The following is a 19,845-nucleotide window of genomic DNA, read 5'->3' as shown; positions in this document are numbered from 1 at the left end:
GTTTCAAATCCTTTCACCCTTCAGAGTGAAATTCAGTCTTGTGTGTCAAGTCTGTAAGGTACAAAACCTTATGAAAATCCACTCATCTGTATGCAGAAAGATGAATGGAAGAGCAAATTAGATATTTTTGAGCTATTGTTTGCCTTTATTGCTAATGGAAGATATTAATTTAATAATTTTCATGTCTAATAAGCAAAACAGAATTAATAGTCAACTTCTCTGAATCTATATCTTAAAACATGTTTCAAGTAAAATACAGTCTTATATGGTACTTTATAAAAAAAAATATCGACAAGACAAAGTATATTAGAATCCCAAAACAAATAATTTTATTCTCAAGACTGCCTGCCATGTTTCTTATGCAGAACTACTCTTATTGTTTAAGTAATCATGTATTTACTGACTCAGTTTAGTTTTACTTTTTTGTCTTGAATGGTTAAATCTCCTGTTGAAGGTGATTTTCTCTCTTCAGCTGATTTTCCTTAAATTTAGAGTGTGCTCCTTCTGCCATTGGCTTTGGGGGCATTTATTCCAGATGGTGTAAAGTGAGGAGCAGCCAGGGGCAACAAGCTAGGTCATACATTTTTCTGTCTATGCACAGACTTGGTTATCCAAACAAAATAAGAGATATCACTGTCTTTAGTCCCAACTGTAAGTGCTTTGTCATGGTGATAACTCTGTGTGCATGATAAAATTACCTCCTTGCATGAATGACTGCAGAATATCTGTTCACATCTGAAAGAAAGCAGAAGTGTATGGTAGAAGGCAGACTGGAATCATGGAAATGGCAGCTACTCAGGAATTTATGACAGGAATTTTGCATACTCAGCTTTAGGACTCACCTGTAGTTTTTCATTTTGCAAGATCAGGGCATACTGAGGCACCAATTTCTGTGAAGAATGACTGGAATGATCAGTGGTGTGGCTTTGGTTTTTTTTTGTTTGTTTTTTTTTTTTTTTCCCAGCACTTACCTTTCTATTAGAGTTTTGCTTTAAGTTTACCTATTTAACCTGTTACAGCTGAGGACATCCTACCCTGAGGACTGAAGCATTAGAGGAATCCAAGCTCCCAGCCTGAGGGCACTTCATATATGCTGGACTATTTTTGTTGAGAACCTAATGCTGCTCATGGAAGAAAAGCATTCTCAATGCATTATTGTTGACTGCAACATGTGCCCACTGCATTTATCCCAGATAAAATCTGGTGGTTCAAAAAATTTTTACTACAGAGACACAAATAAGAATCCCTTATTTTATGCCAAAACAACATGGTTTACTAGGCCCTGATAGTGCAAATAGCTCATACAAAATTGCTGTGTAATTTCACCTGAGTAGTGCTCTTGAAGTCTAAAGGACTTCAGCACAGGTTTTTCTTTTTAAGCAAGTGTTGGCAAGGTCAAATTTCCAAACAATAAATATGTAAATTTTCAAAACAAAACATTGTAGATTTTTCTTTTTAAATGATTAGCCACTGTTTTGCAATTCTTTTTAGAACCATTGGATACAAAAAGAAGTATGTGAAAGTTCCACATGGGCATATTTGGGTGGAAGGTGATCACCATGGACACAGCTTTGACAGCAATGCTTTTGGCCCGGTAAGCCAACTCTTTCATTTACACTTTGCAACTGAAAAACACTGCATCTCTTTTGGGTCTTTTGTGCAACAGAGCAAGTATGTATTGCTTTTAATTGTATTTTTATTAATTCTGTGAAAATTATTAGATTTTCTAAAGTATCTTGGTCAGCAAAGACTGAGTTTGCTCTTAACTATTGAATAAAGGATAAAGATTCCTTTTAATTTCACCATGTGGAAGGAAAAGTGGTAGAGACTTTCAATTTGGAGGGATGAACTGGAGGAATAGCCAGAGGGAGAGCCAGCATTCTGTAGCTGACAGATGCTCCCTGAGGACATGTCGCCAGCTGATGTAATTAGGAATGGTTCCCTCCCAGGAGCTCAGTCTTGCTTTAGAGGCAGTGCTGGGATAAAGAATTAGGAAAATTTAAATACACTTTTTTAGTGTTAACTCTCCAATTGGTCTGTAGACAAACAATAGGGCTACTTCAAAACTTTCCCAAAAATAACTACTTAAAGTTTCTTTATGTGGGGCCACTTTCATATTGAATGGTGAGAATAACATAACCTCTGTTTCTTGACTGGTAAATTTGGTTGCACTGCAGCTTTGGTTTGGTTTTGGGTTTGTTGCACTTTGTATGGATTCCTGTTCTTGCCTTTAGTTTAACTAGCATGCAGAAAATAGTTGCATAAGCTGTTCATCCTGTTATCCTTTTTGCTCTGCTCCATATGTGTCTTTAACAGAGAATATCCTTCTAATATTATTAAACAAACCACTGGTTGTCACATGGAAGTTGTCTAGGCTAGAATTTTCCATCCTTGTGCATTTCATACTGTTTTCATACAGAAGTCACTCTAATGACTCTAACTGATTTAATGACAGCAAGGACCTTATGAGTTTGTTTGGCCTCTGGAAGTTCAGCCCAGTGATTAATTTGAAATAATTTATGCTAAGGAAAAAATGCAATGAAGGCCTACTGTCTGGAGTATGTGATGCCATTGCCTCTCTTTTGCATTGTCTCACTTTTTTTTGGTGCTCATATTTTGTGCTAATTTCAATTGTTATTTTCTAAGGTTCTTAACATGTAGTTTTAGAGAGGCTCTTTCCATCAGGATTTCATTCCACCTATCCTGTGGAGGCATCCCTTTCCTCCTTTAGTAGGCGTTTCCTTTTGTGTCTGTCTCTCTGTCCCCAAGATAAATCTTAGTCATAAAGCCATTAAACTTCTTTTCACTTACAAGTATGTTACCAACATAGAGCATAAAGAAACTTCAGCAGTTGGGCACTATTTTCACTTTTACAGCAGCTCATGCAGAAATTCATACAGGGAAAATCCTCAAGGTTGGCACCATCAATTACCTGATGTTTATAAATCTGCCTTCACTAGGCTTTGACCTTGCATATATTATCAGTTACTAACATCAGGTAGTATGTCACTTTTCTTAAAGAAGTGAGGCCTTTCAAGAGCTAGTAAGACAGTTTTTGACAGTGAATTCTTTAGCTTCTGCTGAAGGAATGACCTTTGAATCGTGTTGATAAATACAATATGGGCTTGTCAAGGGTAAATAGGTATTTTCCTCTGATATTAAATTAAAGAAGCAACCACTGAGTAGAGGCAAAGGGGTAGAAGAGTTCACAGGGCTGGAAATTAGCATAATAATCATAAAATACTGAAAACTTTCATCTTCAGGAGAAAATGGAAACTGTATGTGGAGAGACATGCTACACTCCAGGTTCTTTTCTATTCTACATACATTAGATTTCAGGTTACTGGGATGATTTCTACCCCTCTGTCTGCTCAGATCACTTTCACAAGTGAATTAAAATATTGCTATTTCTCTCTTCAAATTATTTAGAAGGTATTTCTAACCTTCAAGCAATTCAGAAGGTATGTTCTTAAACGCTTTTTCTCTCATTAGACTGCAGCAGTCATAAGGAAGAGACTGCACAATGATAAGGCATGAACCCATTTTTCTCATTTTGTTGGAATATAGGTCGCTTAAGAGATTAGGTTAAATGTTATGTGTGTCCATGATTCACTTGCAAACTTAGATGTATTTTCTTGGATCAAAAGGTTCAGTAAAAATATATTTTAAAAGCAGATTATGTTGTACCATTTTTTCAATTTAATGCGATCTTGTAGTATAGACAGTCAAAGACAGTAATGTTTTGTAAATGAGCTTAATGAGTTACATGGGGCATAAAAGCAAATGATGGAAAAGCAGATTGAGAACAGATGTTAGAATAATTTTGTCTCTTGGAGAATAACAATATGCTTAATGGCCTAATGGGTTAGGTTGATAAAGCAAAAACCTTTATACCAATCGAGTTCTAAATTAGATATACCTTTGGAGAGATATGAATTTCTAAAAAGTAAAATCTTAGCAGAGTAAATTATTTTGTTCATAAAAATATTATTAAAAATGTCATTCTTTTTTATTGCATGCTGCTAATAGGGGCAAAAATGGAATTTTAATGCATAGAGAGGCATTTTCCTGACATTAGTAAATAAAATGAAAATGTTTTAACTAAAATTTGTAAAAGTTTAGAATTTCCTTTCTGCTTAGTTGTGCCTTGGAATAAAATTGGTAACTTAACTGACACCAGAAAACCATCAAAATATCTGTGGGTAGTCCTGAATTAGAAATGCTTTTAACTCTGTACATGATCAAAACTTAATTACCTTTCTGGAGTATTGTACTAAATTAAGTAGTGCATGGTTATTGTACATTGTCTTCACAAAAAAGAAAATGCTGTGTGCAGTACAGAAGAGCAGGTGTTACATAATTCTGTTGCTTTGATACCTCTGTGCTTCAGGTTTGGAATTACATGGCAGCCATTCATAATGCTGAAAATAGCTGGTTTCAATAGAAGCCAAGAAATATGCAGAGAGCTTGCATTTTTTTGCTATTATTTAAAGGGATAAAAAAATCCATATTGCTGGAAATGTATTTCTCTTTCCTGGGGTAGATTAGAGATTTTTACTCAATTGCCTATTACTGTTTTCAAATTCATAAAGAGTCAAACCACGCTTTTGTGATAGCTTAGCTTTCCTTAACTGACATACGCAAGGAAGGTAATAAATAGCTCATATAATTATGATACTAATTTTTAAAGTTTCTCATTTTTGTTTGCAGTTCTGATAAACTCCTTGTTCTGGTGGGGTCTTTTTGCATACAAGTTTTAGTGTGACAGCATAGAAAATAAAACATTACTGTCCCTGACAATTATTCTGCTTTCTTAGATAAGAAAAGCAGGAGATGCATTATAAAGAACTGATCAGATATAAAATTCCTCTGCACCTTCCATTTTCTTAAAGAGTTTAAAATATTAACTTTATGCTTGATCTGGTATTGTCTTTTCTTACACAGCCAGGATAAGAGCAGCATAAAAACAAAGTCACAATTTATATTCTGGATCTGATACTACGGCTAAATCAAGGGAAAAGTCATTATAAACTGTACTTTGCCCAGATCAAATGAGTAGAGTTGGCATCCAGCAGTGCAGAGATGGTTATGCAACCATCATGAAAAGGCATCTGAGAAAGTTAGAAATAAATGCATACAATAACTGACATATTTATATTTCTGGATGTATGTGCATGCACTGTATAACACTCAGACAATTTTTAAAAAAGTTCATTTTTATAAGGGGGCTTGGGGTTTTGTTTTTTTTTAAAAATATAACACTCTTATTACTACATTTCCATGTTTCCAAATGGCTCCAAGTGGAGGATATGAAAGAGCTTGATAAAATTAGATCTTGAAGTCCATGGCAGTCTTTCAACTGTCTTGTAAAGTACCTGAACAAAACCTCATTAAAGTCAATGAGAGACTTCTATTGGCTTTAATGGCTTTGGTTAAGACTCTTTATGAGTTAAGCTTCACAATCCAGTGTAAGGGCAAAAAGGCTATTATCCTCCTTGTCTTCCTGGGAAACATGAGACCTTGTCATAAAACATCTTTTGGACTCAGCCAGGTCCCTTTTCCTCTTACTAAAAATACATCTACCTTTAAATGTATTTACTCTCAAAACTAAATCCTGTGCAATCCGAGCTTGCTTTTTATTTAACAGAAGTTTTACATTCATAAGCTTCAAATGAGTAAATTGCTTTTAGTCAGCATTACAGTAGAAGTTGTATTTATGATTGTCCATATAAGTGCATATTCTGCACTGTAAGTTCATGCAATAAACTATCTGAAAAATGTTCTAGTATGTTTAGCTATTTTTTCTTTCAGCAGCCCAGATCTGTGACAGAAACTATTGACAAGAATAACATTCAAAATAAATTAATATGCTGAGTTAGTTATTTTAATTTGCTTTTCAAAGGCTATCATAATCTCTTTCAAATATAAAACAAAAATGGTTTAATTGTTAACCCTCAATGTGCAAATTCAATAAATAACTGTAATGTAGTGTGGCCAGTTATAATTATTTACTTACACTAATCCAGTATTTGTCTCTAATTACTCTTAGTGAATACAAGTAGTCAATGCCAGAAAATATGAAAAGTTCATTAGGCAGTAAGGTGAAATGAAATATAACACTCTCAGTGAAGTGCAGTGTGCCACTATTGGTAAATGAAATAATTGAACCAAGAAGTCTACAACGTGTGAGATTAGTCCCACTTCATATCCTCTCTCTTCTTCTAAGGCAGGTTCAGAGGACAGCTGAAGGGAGAAGCAGGTATCTTTCTGCAGTTCTGGATTACTTACAAAATAGCAAACAAAGAATGTCACATGTCCTACAAGTGCACATCATCTTGGGGATGATCTTGCCATCTGCTGAAACTCTCATCTTTTAGCTAGAAACTAGTGCAAAAATCACATTCCCCTGAAATGGAACAACCTCTAAGGGAAAAGGTGGGAAGAGTTTAGCAGTTCACAGCAGTGTGCTGAGCAGCACTGAGTTAAAATTACACAATAAGGTATATAGGCAGGACACACCCTTCCCACAGGGAATTCTACCAGGTCTCAAAATACCCAGTGACCCATTTGTGTCCCCATATTCCAGCCAGCCATTCGGAGAGATGTAAGACAAATAGGTCAATAGCAGATCCCAAACCCTATTTTTCTTAGTTTAGACCAAACTCATGAAGAGATGGTCAAGCATTGTAAAACAAAAGTGTGATTTTAGTAAGAAAACCTCTATCTGTGCTTACATTCTGATGTAGGTGAGGATAACAGTGATGCCAAAGTAGTGAGTGGAGCCTGGGAATGATCTGCTGGGGACTTGGATGCATCAGATTGCTACCTGATGCTGCAGCTCCTTCTGTTCTATTTTTGCTACCACTGCAACCAGTGCTTGCACCCTCACATCTCTGTATAAATGTAGCCTTGGAGAGCACTGTGACTCTTTTGAGGATCAGTGACATTTCTGCTTTTTCTCTTAGGTATAAAAGAAAATAAGCTGTGTTTAAGAAAGGCTGCAGTGTATAATGCAAATGTGTAGTCAATGGCATTCCATGATATTTATCCATGGCCACTGGCAGAAATGAAATAGGTAAAAGACTTTGCATACGGAGCATGAAGTTACTAGTAGTAAATAGCATGCGTGCACAGCTTGAACTTGTAAAACTCTGTGATGAATAAAAATGGTAGGACATTATATGTTATGACTGATGATGAATAAACCTGGAAGGGAAATTTGCTTGTCCCTTTTGAGAGAATATTATATGAGAGATGCAAATTGAGATGGTGGCTTGTCTATTGAGAATGGCAATTCACTCCAGGAGCTGCTGAAGGGGAGCCTTAATAATAAGATTTTGTGGCCTCACTGTCCATTGAATTATCATGACTAACTGAATTTGCAGTATAGGGAATAAAAAGTCCTCTATGGCTGCCCTAATTCTCTTGGAGAGCAGAATATTTAGCCTGACTGTAGTCTAAACCAATGCATAAAAATTAATCTTTCAAGCAGCCTGACTATCATCATATGACTAAAAGCTCTCAAATAAGTCTGCTCCATTTCTTAGCAATAGAATGCTCGTGAGGACTTGTAAAGTAGCAGAAATTTTGTTGCTTTTTTCTTTTTTCCTTTTTCTTAGCTATGTCAAATCTTAAACATTTTACACCTTCTATCTATTTTCTCTGTTACTGTACTAATTAGCTTTAATCAAGCTTCAGCAATCCTGCTTGTGGAACAGGATTTGTGCAACAAACTCAAACACAATGAATTATTAACCCAAATACTGGATGAATATTTCCAAACGCAAGGATTTTCCAACCATATTGGAAAGAACTGTAGACTGAATAGCCTACAGATGTTTTTGACATAACTTACATTGAAATAAACCAGGATGAAACAATGTTAGATTGATTTAATGAGATATTAGAAGAGATAGAGAGCTGTCAGATTCATACCATCAATTGTAATTAACTAATTTGAACAGCTCTGCATTCAAATATAATCATTTGCTGAACCCTGTATGCCTCTTCATCAGTTTTCTTGCAATTCTATTTCTCTTAAATTACAACTCGAAACACCTTTATATTAAAAAAACACTCTCCAGAAATTATAGCATTATATTTATGATATAGGATCTCATAAATTGGTTTTGAGCACAAAGAAATCTTTGCTGAGTTTGCTATGGTTTACAGGGAATTTTGATTTGTGCTGGAATTCATATTAAGATCTTAGAATTTTAGAATCTTGCAGGTCGGAAAAGACCCTTAGGATCATTGAGTCCAACCATCATCCATACTCCACAAAGTTGGCCCCTAAACCATATCCCCCAACACCACCACGACCCTTAAGCACATCCAGAGATGGTGACTCAACCATCTCTCTGGGTAGTCTATTCCAGTGTCTGAAAGATTTCCCAGGGCATCATTTTTCTTCCTTGGACATAGAACATTGTCAAAACTCAGTCATGGATTACTAAAATAAAGTTCTACATTTTTGCAGAGTTTTGAAGTTCTAAAATTTGCAGACTTATAGGAAATTGTTATCTACTTTGTACCATTTTTGGATAAGATAAATGCTTTGGTGTAATAAATAGTCAGCTTATTATACCCCAAGGTAAGACTATTACTGTTTATATGACTGCACATCATATTGGAAGGTTAGAAATGTATATTTATATGGCAGTGAAATCACAAATCAATGCATATTTATTTCTTTACAAGAGTATGTTTATTTCTTTGAGGAACAAAACATTATTTAGATATGAAAGTAATATTAATAGAAATACCAATAATTATATCATTATTTGAGGAAATTATTTTTTCCATCTGTGGATTCAGGAGTACTGTGCTTTGGAGATTCCCTGCACAAGAGTTGCAGTGATGAGGGGAAATGAGACCAGTAAAAGGGCTCTGTGATGGAGCTGTAGCAGGTGATTTAGGTAAGGCACTTTGATCACAGGTCTGGTTCAGCAGAGAAGAGGTTACAAGGAGAGCTCATGACTGTCCTCAGCTACAGGACAGTGCACAATGATGGGCAGGGTCAGACTCTGCTCAGGGATTAGTAGGAAAAGAGGCAACAGGCACAAGTCACAACATGGGAAATTTTGAATAAATACTAGGATATTTTTGCTTTTGCTTTTTTGTTTGTTTGGTTGGTTTTTGTTTGTGGTTTTTTTCTTGTTTGTTTTTCTTGCTTGTTTCTTTTGGTTTGTTTTCCTTATGGGGGAAATCATGCATTGACTACCCTGACAGTTTGTAAGATCTCCATTCTTGAGGGTAGTAAGAAAATTGGACTGGAAAAGGTCCTAAGCAACCTGACTTGGCACTGCTCTGAGTAAGAAGCTGGACCGGATCACACTTTCATGTCCCATCCTACTGATAAGATTCTGTATATCTGTGAAAGCTGGCTGGATGGCTGCACCCAGAGAGTTGTGATCACTGTCTCAGTGTCCAGATGTAGATGTGTGATGAGTGGTGTTCCACAAGGGGCTCTACTTGGACCAGTGCTGTTTAACATCTTTGCTGGTGACATGGACAGTGGAATTGAATGCACCCTCAGCAAGTTTGCTGACAACACCAAACTAAAGTCAACATGCTGGGTGAAAGGGATGCCATCCAGAGGGACCTTGGCTTGCTTGAGAAGTGGACTCAGGCAGTCTGCATGAAGTTGAACCAGGTCAAGTGCAATGTTCTCTACCTGGGTCGAGACAATTCCATGCATGAACACAGGATGGGAGGAGAAAGGATTGTGGAAAGCCCTGAGGAGAAGGACTTAGGGGTGGTGGACCAGGAGCTCAACATGAGCCATCAGTGTGAGATTGGAGATTGCAGCTCAGAAATCCAACCTGGTTTTAGTGGAAGGTGTCCCTGCCCATGCAGGGGGATTGGAACTAGATGATCTATAAGGACCCTTCCAATCCTAGCCATTCTATGGTTCTATGGTTTATCTTTTTTAAAGAAATCAGACTTGATTTGAAATATAGAAATAGTTTTCTTATGAACATAGTCTTGGTGTTGTCTAGAGGAACTTTCAGACTGATAGCAGAATGTTGCAGTTATTTGTTCTCCTTTTCACTGTATGAGAGACAAATGAGAATAATTAAGAGATGAATCCTGCAGAATGTTGCATTTGCTGAGGGGAGTAATGCCAACTAACAGAAGAGTAAATGTGTTTACAAAATAAATTGTATATTCCTCTTCCCTTTTTATTTGAGGAAAATGTCACTTAATTATAGCTTGTTATAGTAATTTTAATGTACTTGCTCTGAGGATCGGGGCACTCCAGATTATCTTTTATTAGCATTCACAGTTTTATGTTGGTTTCTATTAGGAGCCACTGCAACTGAACACCAAACCTAGGAACCAGGACAATTGTTTTAATTCTCTTGTAAACCTTGAGATTCAGAAAAGAGTTGTATATAATAAGAATACTACTAGTAACAGCATGAAATAACTGTAACTCTATGGTGCTTCCTCAATAGCTCATTAGTATATACTAATTCCTCTTCCACTTAATGTATGTGTACCATTTATGTGACTATAATATTTGTTCTCATATAATTACTGAAAATATGTTTAACTGAATCTGATGAAGAAAGGTCTGACTTTTCTTTCCTACCAAAGCTTGAAATCTGCAGATGATGACAAATTCTCACTTTACAAGCATGGATCTTGGATCAATAATGAATCAATAATCAGAATGAAACGAAAATCTACTGTTCCACAAAATAACACTTTCACTTCTGGTGGAAATAATGCAATTTTAATAATGTAGAATCAGCCAAAGAAATAAGAAAAAGAAGATTTTCCATATTTTATGATGGAGTTTTCTAAAATTAATAAATTAATAAATTATTATTATAAAATAAGTTATCAGGTATTTTCTTAAGGAGGTACTCCACTGTGTTTCTTAAGAACATAGTAAATGATCCCTGGAGTCAATGCTTTAGAGCCATTGCATTAATATGTTTTAAGTGATACTTATGCAATGTCTCATATTATTAGAGCTTATTCAAACCTTTACTTAATGTTGCCAGAGTTCTTGTTTGTAGACTATAGCTTTGGCTTGATTCACAGCCAAGAGAGGAGACTGAAGAGCTACCAACCTTCCCAATTTTACTTTTGGATCACCTTGTTGGGACTCAGGGTTTTTTTGAGGTTAAGCCAGTCAGAAGTTTTAAAGCCAAAAGCTTAGCTTCATACCACAAAAAATATGTGAAAGAAATAACAGTCTAAAAATCCCAATTTGCTAGCAGTTCAATATTTAAATTCTGTATTGTGCCTGATTGTATTCACGTATTTTCCTATTATACAAATTAGAATTCAGGTTTATCTTGAAACTTATTAAAAACAAGGATTCATACAATTTAGGTGCCAAAATAACTGACTCTTGGACTACTCTGTAACAGATGTGAAACTGGTATCCAACATTGAATTTTGGCCATATACACGTTATATCTAATGAAAGCCAGGGGAAGTCTATGACCAAAACAAGGTGTAATACACTGAAAAAGGAGGGGGGTCAGAAGAAGTAACTGCCTACAAAATTCTCCATGACTGCTGCTTGGCAGGTTATGCCTTCACCTATTTTATTAGCTACCTTGGCAGGAAGAAAGAACACACTAAAGGATGTTTTTTTATGGTTTTATTGATTAGATAGAGGCATTCCAGAATCTATCTTTTTTTTTTTTTTTTTTTTTTTTTTTTTTTTTTTTCTGAAAAAGATTCTTACAATCATGTCACAACTCTGGGCCACTAATTCAAAACTGTTCTTCAAAATGCTAATGTAGGTTTTCACATACAGTATAAACCAGAATTGCCTGTGTTACTCTTCGAGACTAAATACTACCAAAACAGACATGCACTTTGCAGTGTAAGTACTCCTGCTTCTCCAAAGCTTTCTGATATTGCTGCAGCTGCTGTGTGCTCTGTACCCTCAAGCTGCAAACAGATTTAAAACTCTCCTTTTGGCAAACACAATATACTGTTGTCATGCAGATATCTGTTGTTTTCTAATAAGTCCTGCAATACAGGACTTGAGGAATTGCTTCATATATGTGAGACCTGGACTCAGATAAGCCATCAGCTCTTACACATTTTCAGCTGTTATTTATTGTTGGTTGATTTTGTTTGCCCTCACAGTTTACTTGTTTTAATGAAGGTGTAAGTTAAAACATTCTCATGTTATCCTAAGATCTGGTTACACTTAGTGAATGGAGTAATGTAGAGAGTAAGTTTACTCTTCCTTGTTATTGATAGCTATTAAAATTTCTGTAGTATCAGAGTGAATTTTTGTTCATCTCAAAGTATCCATTGTATTTTGAATTAAGGTCAAGAGACTGTTAGTATCGTAGTGCAATCAACTGTTAACTGCAATCAACTGACAAATATTTAGGTTTACCAAGGCAAAAGCCTGAATGGAGTGCATGACTGTGACTTTCAAAGTCTACACTTTCAGAGCTAGGATTCATGTCCTGTAATTAATTTCATATTCCAGCAAGATTTCCAATTTTTGTTACCCTACTGCATTAATTTAAAGCTCCATCTTTAAGTGCTTAAAAGTGCATACCCTTATTTCTGATTTAGTATATATTTGTGACACTTTTATGTTAGTCATGAAGAACTTGGTATAACCCTGCATAGCCTTCAAAATCTCAATGACCTAAATGCCATTGGGTGGGATCTCTGGTCTGCAGTTATTCTTTTTTAGCAGACTGTCTTTAAGGAGTTTAGAGGTGGATTCAAGCATTTGAAAAACAATGTGTTCAAAACAAAGCATTATTCATGTAATCGGTGGATCTGTATGAGCCAGACAGAAAAGTTTGGACTATAAAGCTTATATTTATTTCCTTATCTAATATTCAGTCTTCCCCTTGAAAATTTGATCTAAAGTAAACTTTTTCTGCTTTCCACTGCACAGAGGTCAAAGCAGACTGTGCTGTATCTGTAGGCTTTTAGACCTCCTTTTTCTTTCAGGGGTGCTGCTGCCTATCAGGGAATTTCCAAACATCCTCATCTTGGGAGTATCTTTATCTTTGTGAGGGCTTTATGACCTCTAAGGCTGCTTGTTTCTTTTGTGGAAAGGTAGCACCTGGAAAATGTTCCTTTGGTATCCAATACATCTTTACTAAGTATTTTAGGTTATGTTGACTTCCGGATTGTTCTCATGTGTCAGTCTCTGTTTTCTTTTGTTTGACTTAGGACACAGAAGCCAGCCAGGATGTTACTGAGCTGATAAACCAAAGTTCTCACATACCAATAAATACAGAATTGATTATAATTCCTTTCTTGATTGTACTATTGAAAAGTTTTATTCATGCTGATAGGAAAGAATTGCAGTGGCTAAGAAAACCAGACATATTTTAAGAAATATCTCTACATTATTCCTTATGCAAAATAAAAAAATACTTTAAAGGTAAATCAGTCAAGTATAATAGGGAATGTTTTACATAACAGGAGAAGCAAACCTTGCATTTCTGTTGCAGCTTTCATCTTATATTTGAACTATATCTTTAAAAATAATATAATAAAGCCATTGTCTTGATAATTTTTCTTTGTTTGTTTACAGTGTAGGTTGTATGGAAGAACTTATTTCACATCTGTGCTCTACTTTGAAATTTTAGAATGCTGCAGCCCGAAATAAATCATGCACTAAAAAAAAAAAAAAAAAAAAAAAAAAAAAAAAAAAAAAAAAAATTTGGCTTGCTTTCAGAGTTCTCTCCTGGCACATTTTACACAAATTAATTTCACAGTAACAAAAAATAAAAAGGTATTTGGATTATTTCAGCAGTAAACTTGCAACAGAACCATGTCATTTCAATTTATCACTTGTCTTTAAGTTTGTGAAATCGTAGTTCCTCATCACATTGCAATAGATTGCCTAGACATAATAAAAACATGCAGACTTCACAGAGGGGAAAAAAAAATATTATCAACTGCCAGCTGAGCCTTCACATTCTCCACAATTTGCAGATTTTTTAGTGAATCTCACACTTGCTGAACTAGAGAAGCACAGTAACCTTATCTTTACCCTTGTTTATTGGTCTCAGGTTATTGGGGTTTTATCCATCAGAAAGACCTCTGGCCCAAACAGAACCCTGGGCCTTTGAAATTATACCCTGTGAGGCAAATCTTGTGAATCCAAACTTAACCTCCTCAGCTAGCTTTTATCCTACTGGCATAACTCCCTGTTATTTAAGAGGATGTCTTGGTATTCTGAAGAAACCTAACATTACAGAGGAGTTACAGAGGAAAGGAACACATCCACCAAACTTGTTCAATCAATGAGTGTTTTTTTTGTAGCAGTTTCCAAAAAGACCAACCAATCAACCAACCAAAACAAACAGAAAATTGGATTTTCCTTTGATCAGTTCTAAAGAGACAGAAAAGGACAGAAAAGATGAGATAGGTTAGACAGATGGTAGCGTATAAAGTAAGTATTAAACAATAAAAAATTTTCTTTGAGTACTGTTACCTCTGTTTAGGTCCAGTTATAAATTCTCTCTTCTTTATACACTTAGAAAGAAGTACAATCTCCTCTAGTTCTGCAAATGTGAATTTTTACCTTTCATGTTAGAGAAGACGTTATTTTTTAAAAATCCAAGATTTAAGGGGAATGAGTGATCTGTTGAAAATCTGACTGAACTTTATTTTGCATAATTAAATTATAATTCAAATTATTTTCCTTTTTCAAAAGGACTTAATATGCTGCCTTCTGTAGCACATGATGCTTTCATTACTGATCATTATGATCTTGTGCTCTTGATAGAAGCTTGCTGAAGAAGCAAACAGTACTGATACAAAACTAACTGTAGTATATAGCATGTTTAGGTGAAACAGAGCATTGATACACCTGATAAAAAGTTCTGATTATTCTTCAGAGGTTTTTTTGTCCGACAGCTAGGTATTCTTCCTGAGAAAGAAAATGTAAATTTCTTCCTGAGAAGAAAAATGTAAATTTAAAAAATAAACAGTTCTGTCTACCTGCAAAGAGAGCAGAAGACTGCAGTGATGTCTGGATAGGATTCAGTTATCTTGAGAATAACAAATTAAATTTAAAAAATGAAGTTTTTTTCTTCTGTCAGAATTCAGCTTTCAAACCTGGCTTCATAGAGAAGCTTTTCTAGAGAAAGTCCCAATTGGCATTTAAATGCATGTATTTTAAAATGAGATTCATAAGGGACTAAAACTGTTGACATTTCACATGAGAAAAAGAACACAGAGATGTTGCTTATAGGTTTTGAAAAAAAAAAAATAAAAAATTATGTCTTCAAAATGGAATGGTACCAGCTTTCTGGAAACTAATTTAAACTGTCCCTAGAATAAGTGTTACATGTCATTAGTGACTGGTAGCTTTAGATTTCATGTCTTAGCTGCAGCCAAAGTAAACTCATGATTTTCCATTAGATTTGGAAGTGGACAAAACATACCTCTTTTTCCCAGTATTCTTATCATCTTGAAAGTGAAGTAAAAGTTCAAACTACGCTCGAGCTGTAAGCTGAGTTTAAGTGACGGTGTACTAGTGACATTGAGCAAATTGCAATTTGCATTGCATTTTTCTCTTCTATATAGATATAAAGGTATGTTATACTTCTAAAAATAATTTGTTACTTCAGTTGAGATCTGAGATGTTTACAGTAGCTTTATTACCTAGGTCAGGAGAAAAAAAAATCCTTTTGTAAGCTAGAATGTGTTGATTTGTGTCTGGTTTGTACACTATGTTGAAGCAGTAAAATCTTGGGAGAAATCTTGTCTCTGTGGAACACACTGGGAGTTTTGCCGGAGGGTTCAGTGAGGTCAGGGGTTCATCCCTCAGCAGTCTTTTCCTGCTGGTGTTTTGCTGCAGGCTCAGAGCACCACAGGCTCTCCCCAGCAAGGGGTGGCACACAGCTGATGCTGCCATGCCTTCCTCCAGCCCCTGCCATGCTCCATCTGCCCAGGCTTGGCTGAGTCTTCAGAGAAAGAAATCATATCTTTGTCACACAGTCATACAGCAGAAGAATTTACAGGTCTCCTTCACTATTGGGATGTGTTGATTTGTGGCACATAAATCCTAAATACGTGGATGAAGAACTAAGCTTCCTGCTAGCGTACTAAGAACCTACCCTTCAAACTACCACTTTGCCAGTGAGGAACACTTCCCAGTACTTACTGCTAACTCTAAGACTCACAATTGATTGCACCTGCTTTTACAGTAAAAAAAAGGATTACATACCACAGGTGGAATACATCCTTGCAGTTGTGCACACAGCAAACGCTCGTGAACTGTTGGTTACAATTCACAACCTCTGTGCATGGTTTCTTGCAAACCAAAAATGAAAACAGCTGGCAAATTGCAAATACATTTACACTTGTTTTAGTTTATTATAGGGACAATAGCAAGCATGAAACAGTAAATAAAATCCCTTAGGGTTCTAGGTAATTAACCAGAAATACACTTAGTGTGGCGTTGCTAATCCAATTATATAAAGAAAAAAAAATATTTGTTAATAGTAGAAACTTATATTAGGCTGCTTGAATAAAAGTCACAGAGGGCCTCTTAGGATACATGCTGCTTTTTTGGTGTTTTTGTTTTTAAGGTTTATTTGTCATTATTTAAAAAAAAAAATTCTAAATTTTTTGCAGTTTGGTTATGACTTTTTCTTGTATTTTTACTCTTGTTTCAGTCCTACTAGTATACACTCTTTCCCATTTAGTCACAGACTGAGGTCAGGATTGCAGAAATGTCATATATTAAGTAAAAAAGTGTATTCCAGGCCATGTGCAACCTCATTTAGTTTGATGTCTTAGTCATCCAGTTTTATTTATTTATTTATTTTTTTAAATAAGCTGGGTGAATACTCATGACCACATTTTTCCCTCAGCATTTGAGCAACTCTAGATAGACTTGAAAGACTTCACTCTCCTCATGGGGCTCCAGGAAGACATTTCATCTGTCACAACCATCAGCCTTTGTTAGTTCATAGCAGAAGATGCTATAGATTTCTGTTTACATCGATGAAATAGAAAAGATTTTGCTTTTCTATAATACCTTCTCTATCTCAAGGTGTTTCAAAGAACTTGAGAAAAGCATCCTGACTGAGTTCAATGTGACTGCAGTGTGTGAGCAGGCAGCTGCAGCAACCCTTCAGGATTGCATATTTAGTAACAGCACAAAGACAGATGTTTTAGCTGGTATAATGATAGAAAGGATGTTCAAAGGACTATGAAAATGTGTGCAAGGGGTTTCACGGTGGGAAAACAAGCAAACAGACAAAACCATCAAAACTTTTGAGAGGCATAGCATGTCTTAAAATGTTTTCTTCATGTATAAAAGATGTAAAAGATAATATGAATGCAAGATGTTTCATGCTGAAGATATTTTCTTATTTAAATAACCCCTGCTCTCTCTGCTTTGTTCATATAAAACTTCCAAGATCACCAGAAATATGACTAGCACCATGTTATGCTCTTAGCCATCTCAGCAGACAAGACAAAGTAAAGCATTCCAGATATTGAATTATTTTTCATTACTGAATGTGGGAATTTCTGTATGCCCTAGAGAGTATAAATTCTGTATAGCTTTGGCATTGCTAATGTGTGTTCTCTGCTTTTATGTGGAGCTGACACTTCACAACTGTCAAATTAGCACATTTCCTCAGTATTTCTCTTTCATTAAATAAATGGATATCTGTATATTTAATGATTTCACTCTTGGTTTTTCTGGCACATTTTTCAAACTGCTAGTCTTTATTTTCAAGTGCAGCCTAATGGCCTGACCCAGCCAAGCACTGTAGTTAGCAGTGCATCTGAAACATATAGTTACCATATTTATAGTAAGATTGGAAGTCTTGATAAGCTGAAAATGAATGAGAAATATTATCCAAGAGCCAAAAAATGCTACTTAAAAAAATATTGTGCAAAAAGATTTTATAAATGATGGAGAGGTAAAGTAAGGTGTTCTTTTAAACCTGTATTTGTAAGAAGGCAAGTAAGGTCTAACTTTCAGGCATGCTTCATACCTCATTCTTTCCATTGATTAATCTTCCAAAGAAAACCAGGTCATTTATTGAAGTCTGGTAAACTCTGACACTAAGACCTACTTTTACTCATGCATTTATAAAAAACCCTAACTCATTTTCCTGCATTTCTCTTTCCCTTCACATATAAAAGTGAAAAACTCCCTTCTTTTTTTCCGGAAACAGTTCTTTTTTTTTTTTTTTCTTTTTTTCTTTTCTTTTTTTTTTTTTTTTTTTAAGCAATGAAATTCATGTATTTCTTGTCTTCTTTACAGAGACTGATCTCAGTTTTTTTGTTGAATCGTATGCATTGCATTAATTGACTTTGCTTTTTAAGTAAGCAGCTTTCTGAATCCACCAGCCATGTTTTTCTTTCAGTGATTTGAATTGCTGAAATGGGAGCACAGCCAGTTTTCAGTCACACGTCTTGAAGCAGAGGAAGAAAGGCAACTCAGTTATCTAGCTGTCCCTTGAGGAATACTTCTCATTCTTCCTAGTGGAAGTAGCAGTTCTCAGACCTTGAGAGTAGGAATTCTGTCCAGGCCGTTAGAGCTTCAGGGTTAGCTGCAGGCTAACTTTCATATATTGCCTATTGTTCTCAGTTTAATCCATTAAATTCTCTCTGACTAGTCACTTTTCTGGCTTTACATCATGTCTTTACATTACAGTTACTTATGTTACTTTTTAATTTCCCATTTTATTTTTTTTTAATCATGTACATTGGACTCCCCAGTTGTATTCTCCAGCGCGAGTCGGTCTGTGAGATATTCAGAAACAGAGACTGTGCTCACACATCTACTAAAACTTCATACACCTTGGACAGTCTGCAAGAATTAAGAAAAATACATTTTCTCAAATGATGAAACATGACATTACTATAGAAAATGTCAGTCAGTAGTTATATTTTGTCAGATAAATATTATTTGCTGTGGCAGAGTTCAGCACTTAATAATACATTGTTCGTGTCAGTACTGTTTAAAGTGCACATGATTCACACTAAAACTTCATCTTAGCTGATAGTGAAAGTAGGCACTTAGCATTCCCTTAAACCAAATCTCAGTTCAGAAGTTTAATACACATCCATATTTACAGCAATAGGAAAGAATATTCTGCCTTCTCCAGAGATTTATTTATCTCAGTTGTATAGAAGGGGTTTATGCTGCCGTTGCTGCAGTTTTACATGATCTACTGAAACATTATTTGACAATGCACAGTGTGATAATGCTGGATTTGCATATATTAGAAATATTTCCTATTTAAATTGTTTAGAATTAAAAAGTATGTTTACTAGCAGAATGAAAGCATAAGAGAAGCAATTTTTCCTGATATAATTATTAAGAAGCTTTGCAAAAATTCTGTTATTTGGAGATACATAGTAATAACATTTTAGTAAAATATCACAAGTTTAATTTCCAACTTTTTGCCTTTAGATTGTTTTCTAAATGTTTTGAAAGATATTATGACAGTATTTTAAGTTTTATTACAGAATTGTTAATTTACATATATTTTAGCTATAAATATCTTAATAAGTAAGTTATGATAGAAAAAAAAAAAATCTAAGATGGCCTAAAGTCTTCTGAGATTTTTTTGAAATTCAATTACATTTGCAGATGTTTGCAGATGATCAGCTTTGTCCATATTTTCTTAAACATTTGAATAAGGTGTGGTTTCATAGAAGAGGTATAGCCTACAATAATTTTCTCCATTCTGTTTAGCAGGATTCCAAACTTTTCTCCTTTTGCACAAGTAAAAAGACTCAATAGCATGGATAGAAAAAAAGTGGCTATAGGAGATATAGTGTTGCAAAAATTATCTAGCTCTTGGAATAAATTTTTGTCTTGCTTTTTAAACCTTAACATTTTCTCATATT

At 35.1% G+C, this 19,845-nt stretch overlaps 1 protein-coding gene across 2 annotated transcripts in view; it reads left to right on the top strand.

Moving 5' to 3' along the window:
• The window catches only part of IMMP2L (inner mitochondrial membrane peptidase subunit 2), a 432,733-nt gene that overhangs the window by 334,297 nt on the left and 78,591 nt on the right, over positions 1-19,845 (top strand). The window contains exon 5 of one of the 2 annotated variants that reach the window (XM_071733639.1): positions 1,492-1,594. The exons of the other annotated variant lie outside the window; for it this stretch is intronic. Within the exon in view, the coding sequence (XP_071589740.1) occupies positions 1,492-1,594 (103 nt within the window). The remainder of the gene's footprint in view (positions 1-1,491; positions 1,595-19,845) is intronic. 2 annotated transcript variants of the gene reach the window in all.

Source organism: Heliangelus exortis, chromosome 1, assembly GCF_036169615.1.
Source record: "Heliangelus exortis chromosome 1, bHelExo1.hap1, whole genome shotgun sequence".
Classification (NCBI taxonomy): Eukaryota; Metazoa; Chordata; class Aves; order Apodiformes; family Trochilidae; genus Heliangelus; species Heliangelus exortis.
Note: the sequence above shows the minus strand (reverse complement) of the source record. Positions and strands in the feature narration are given on the sequence as shown.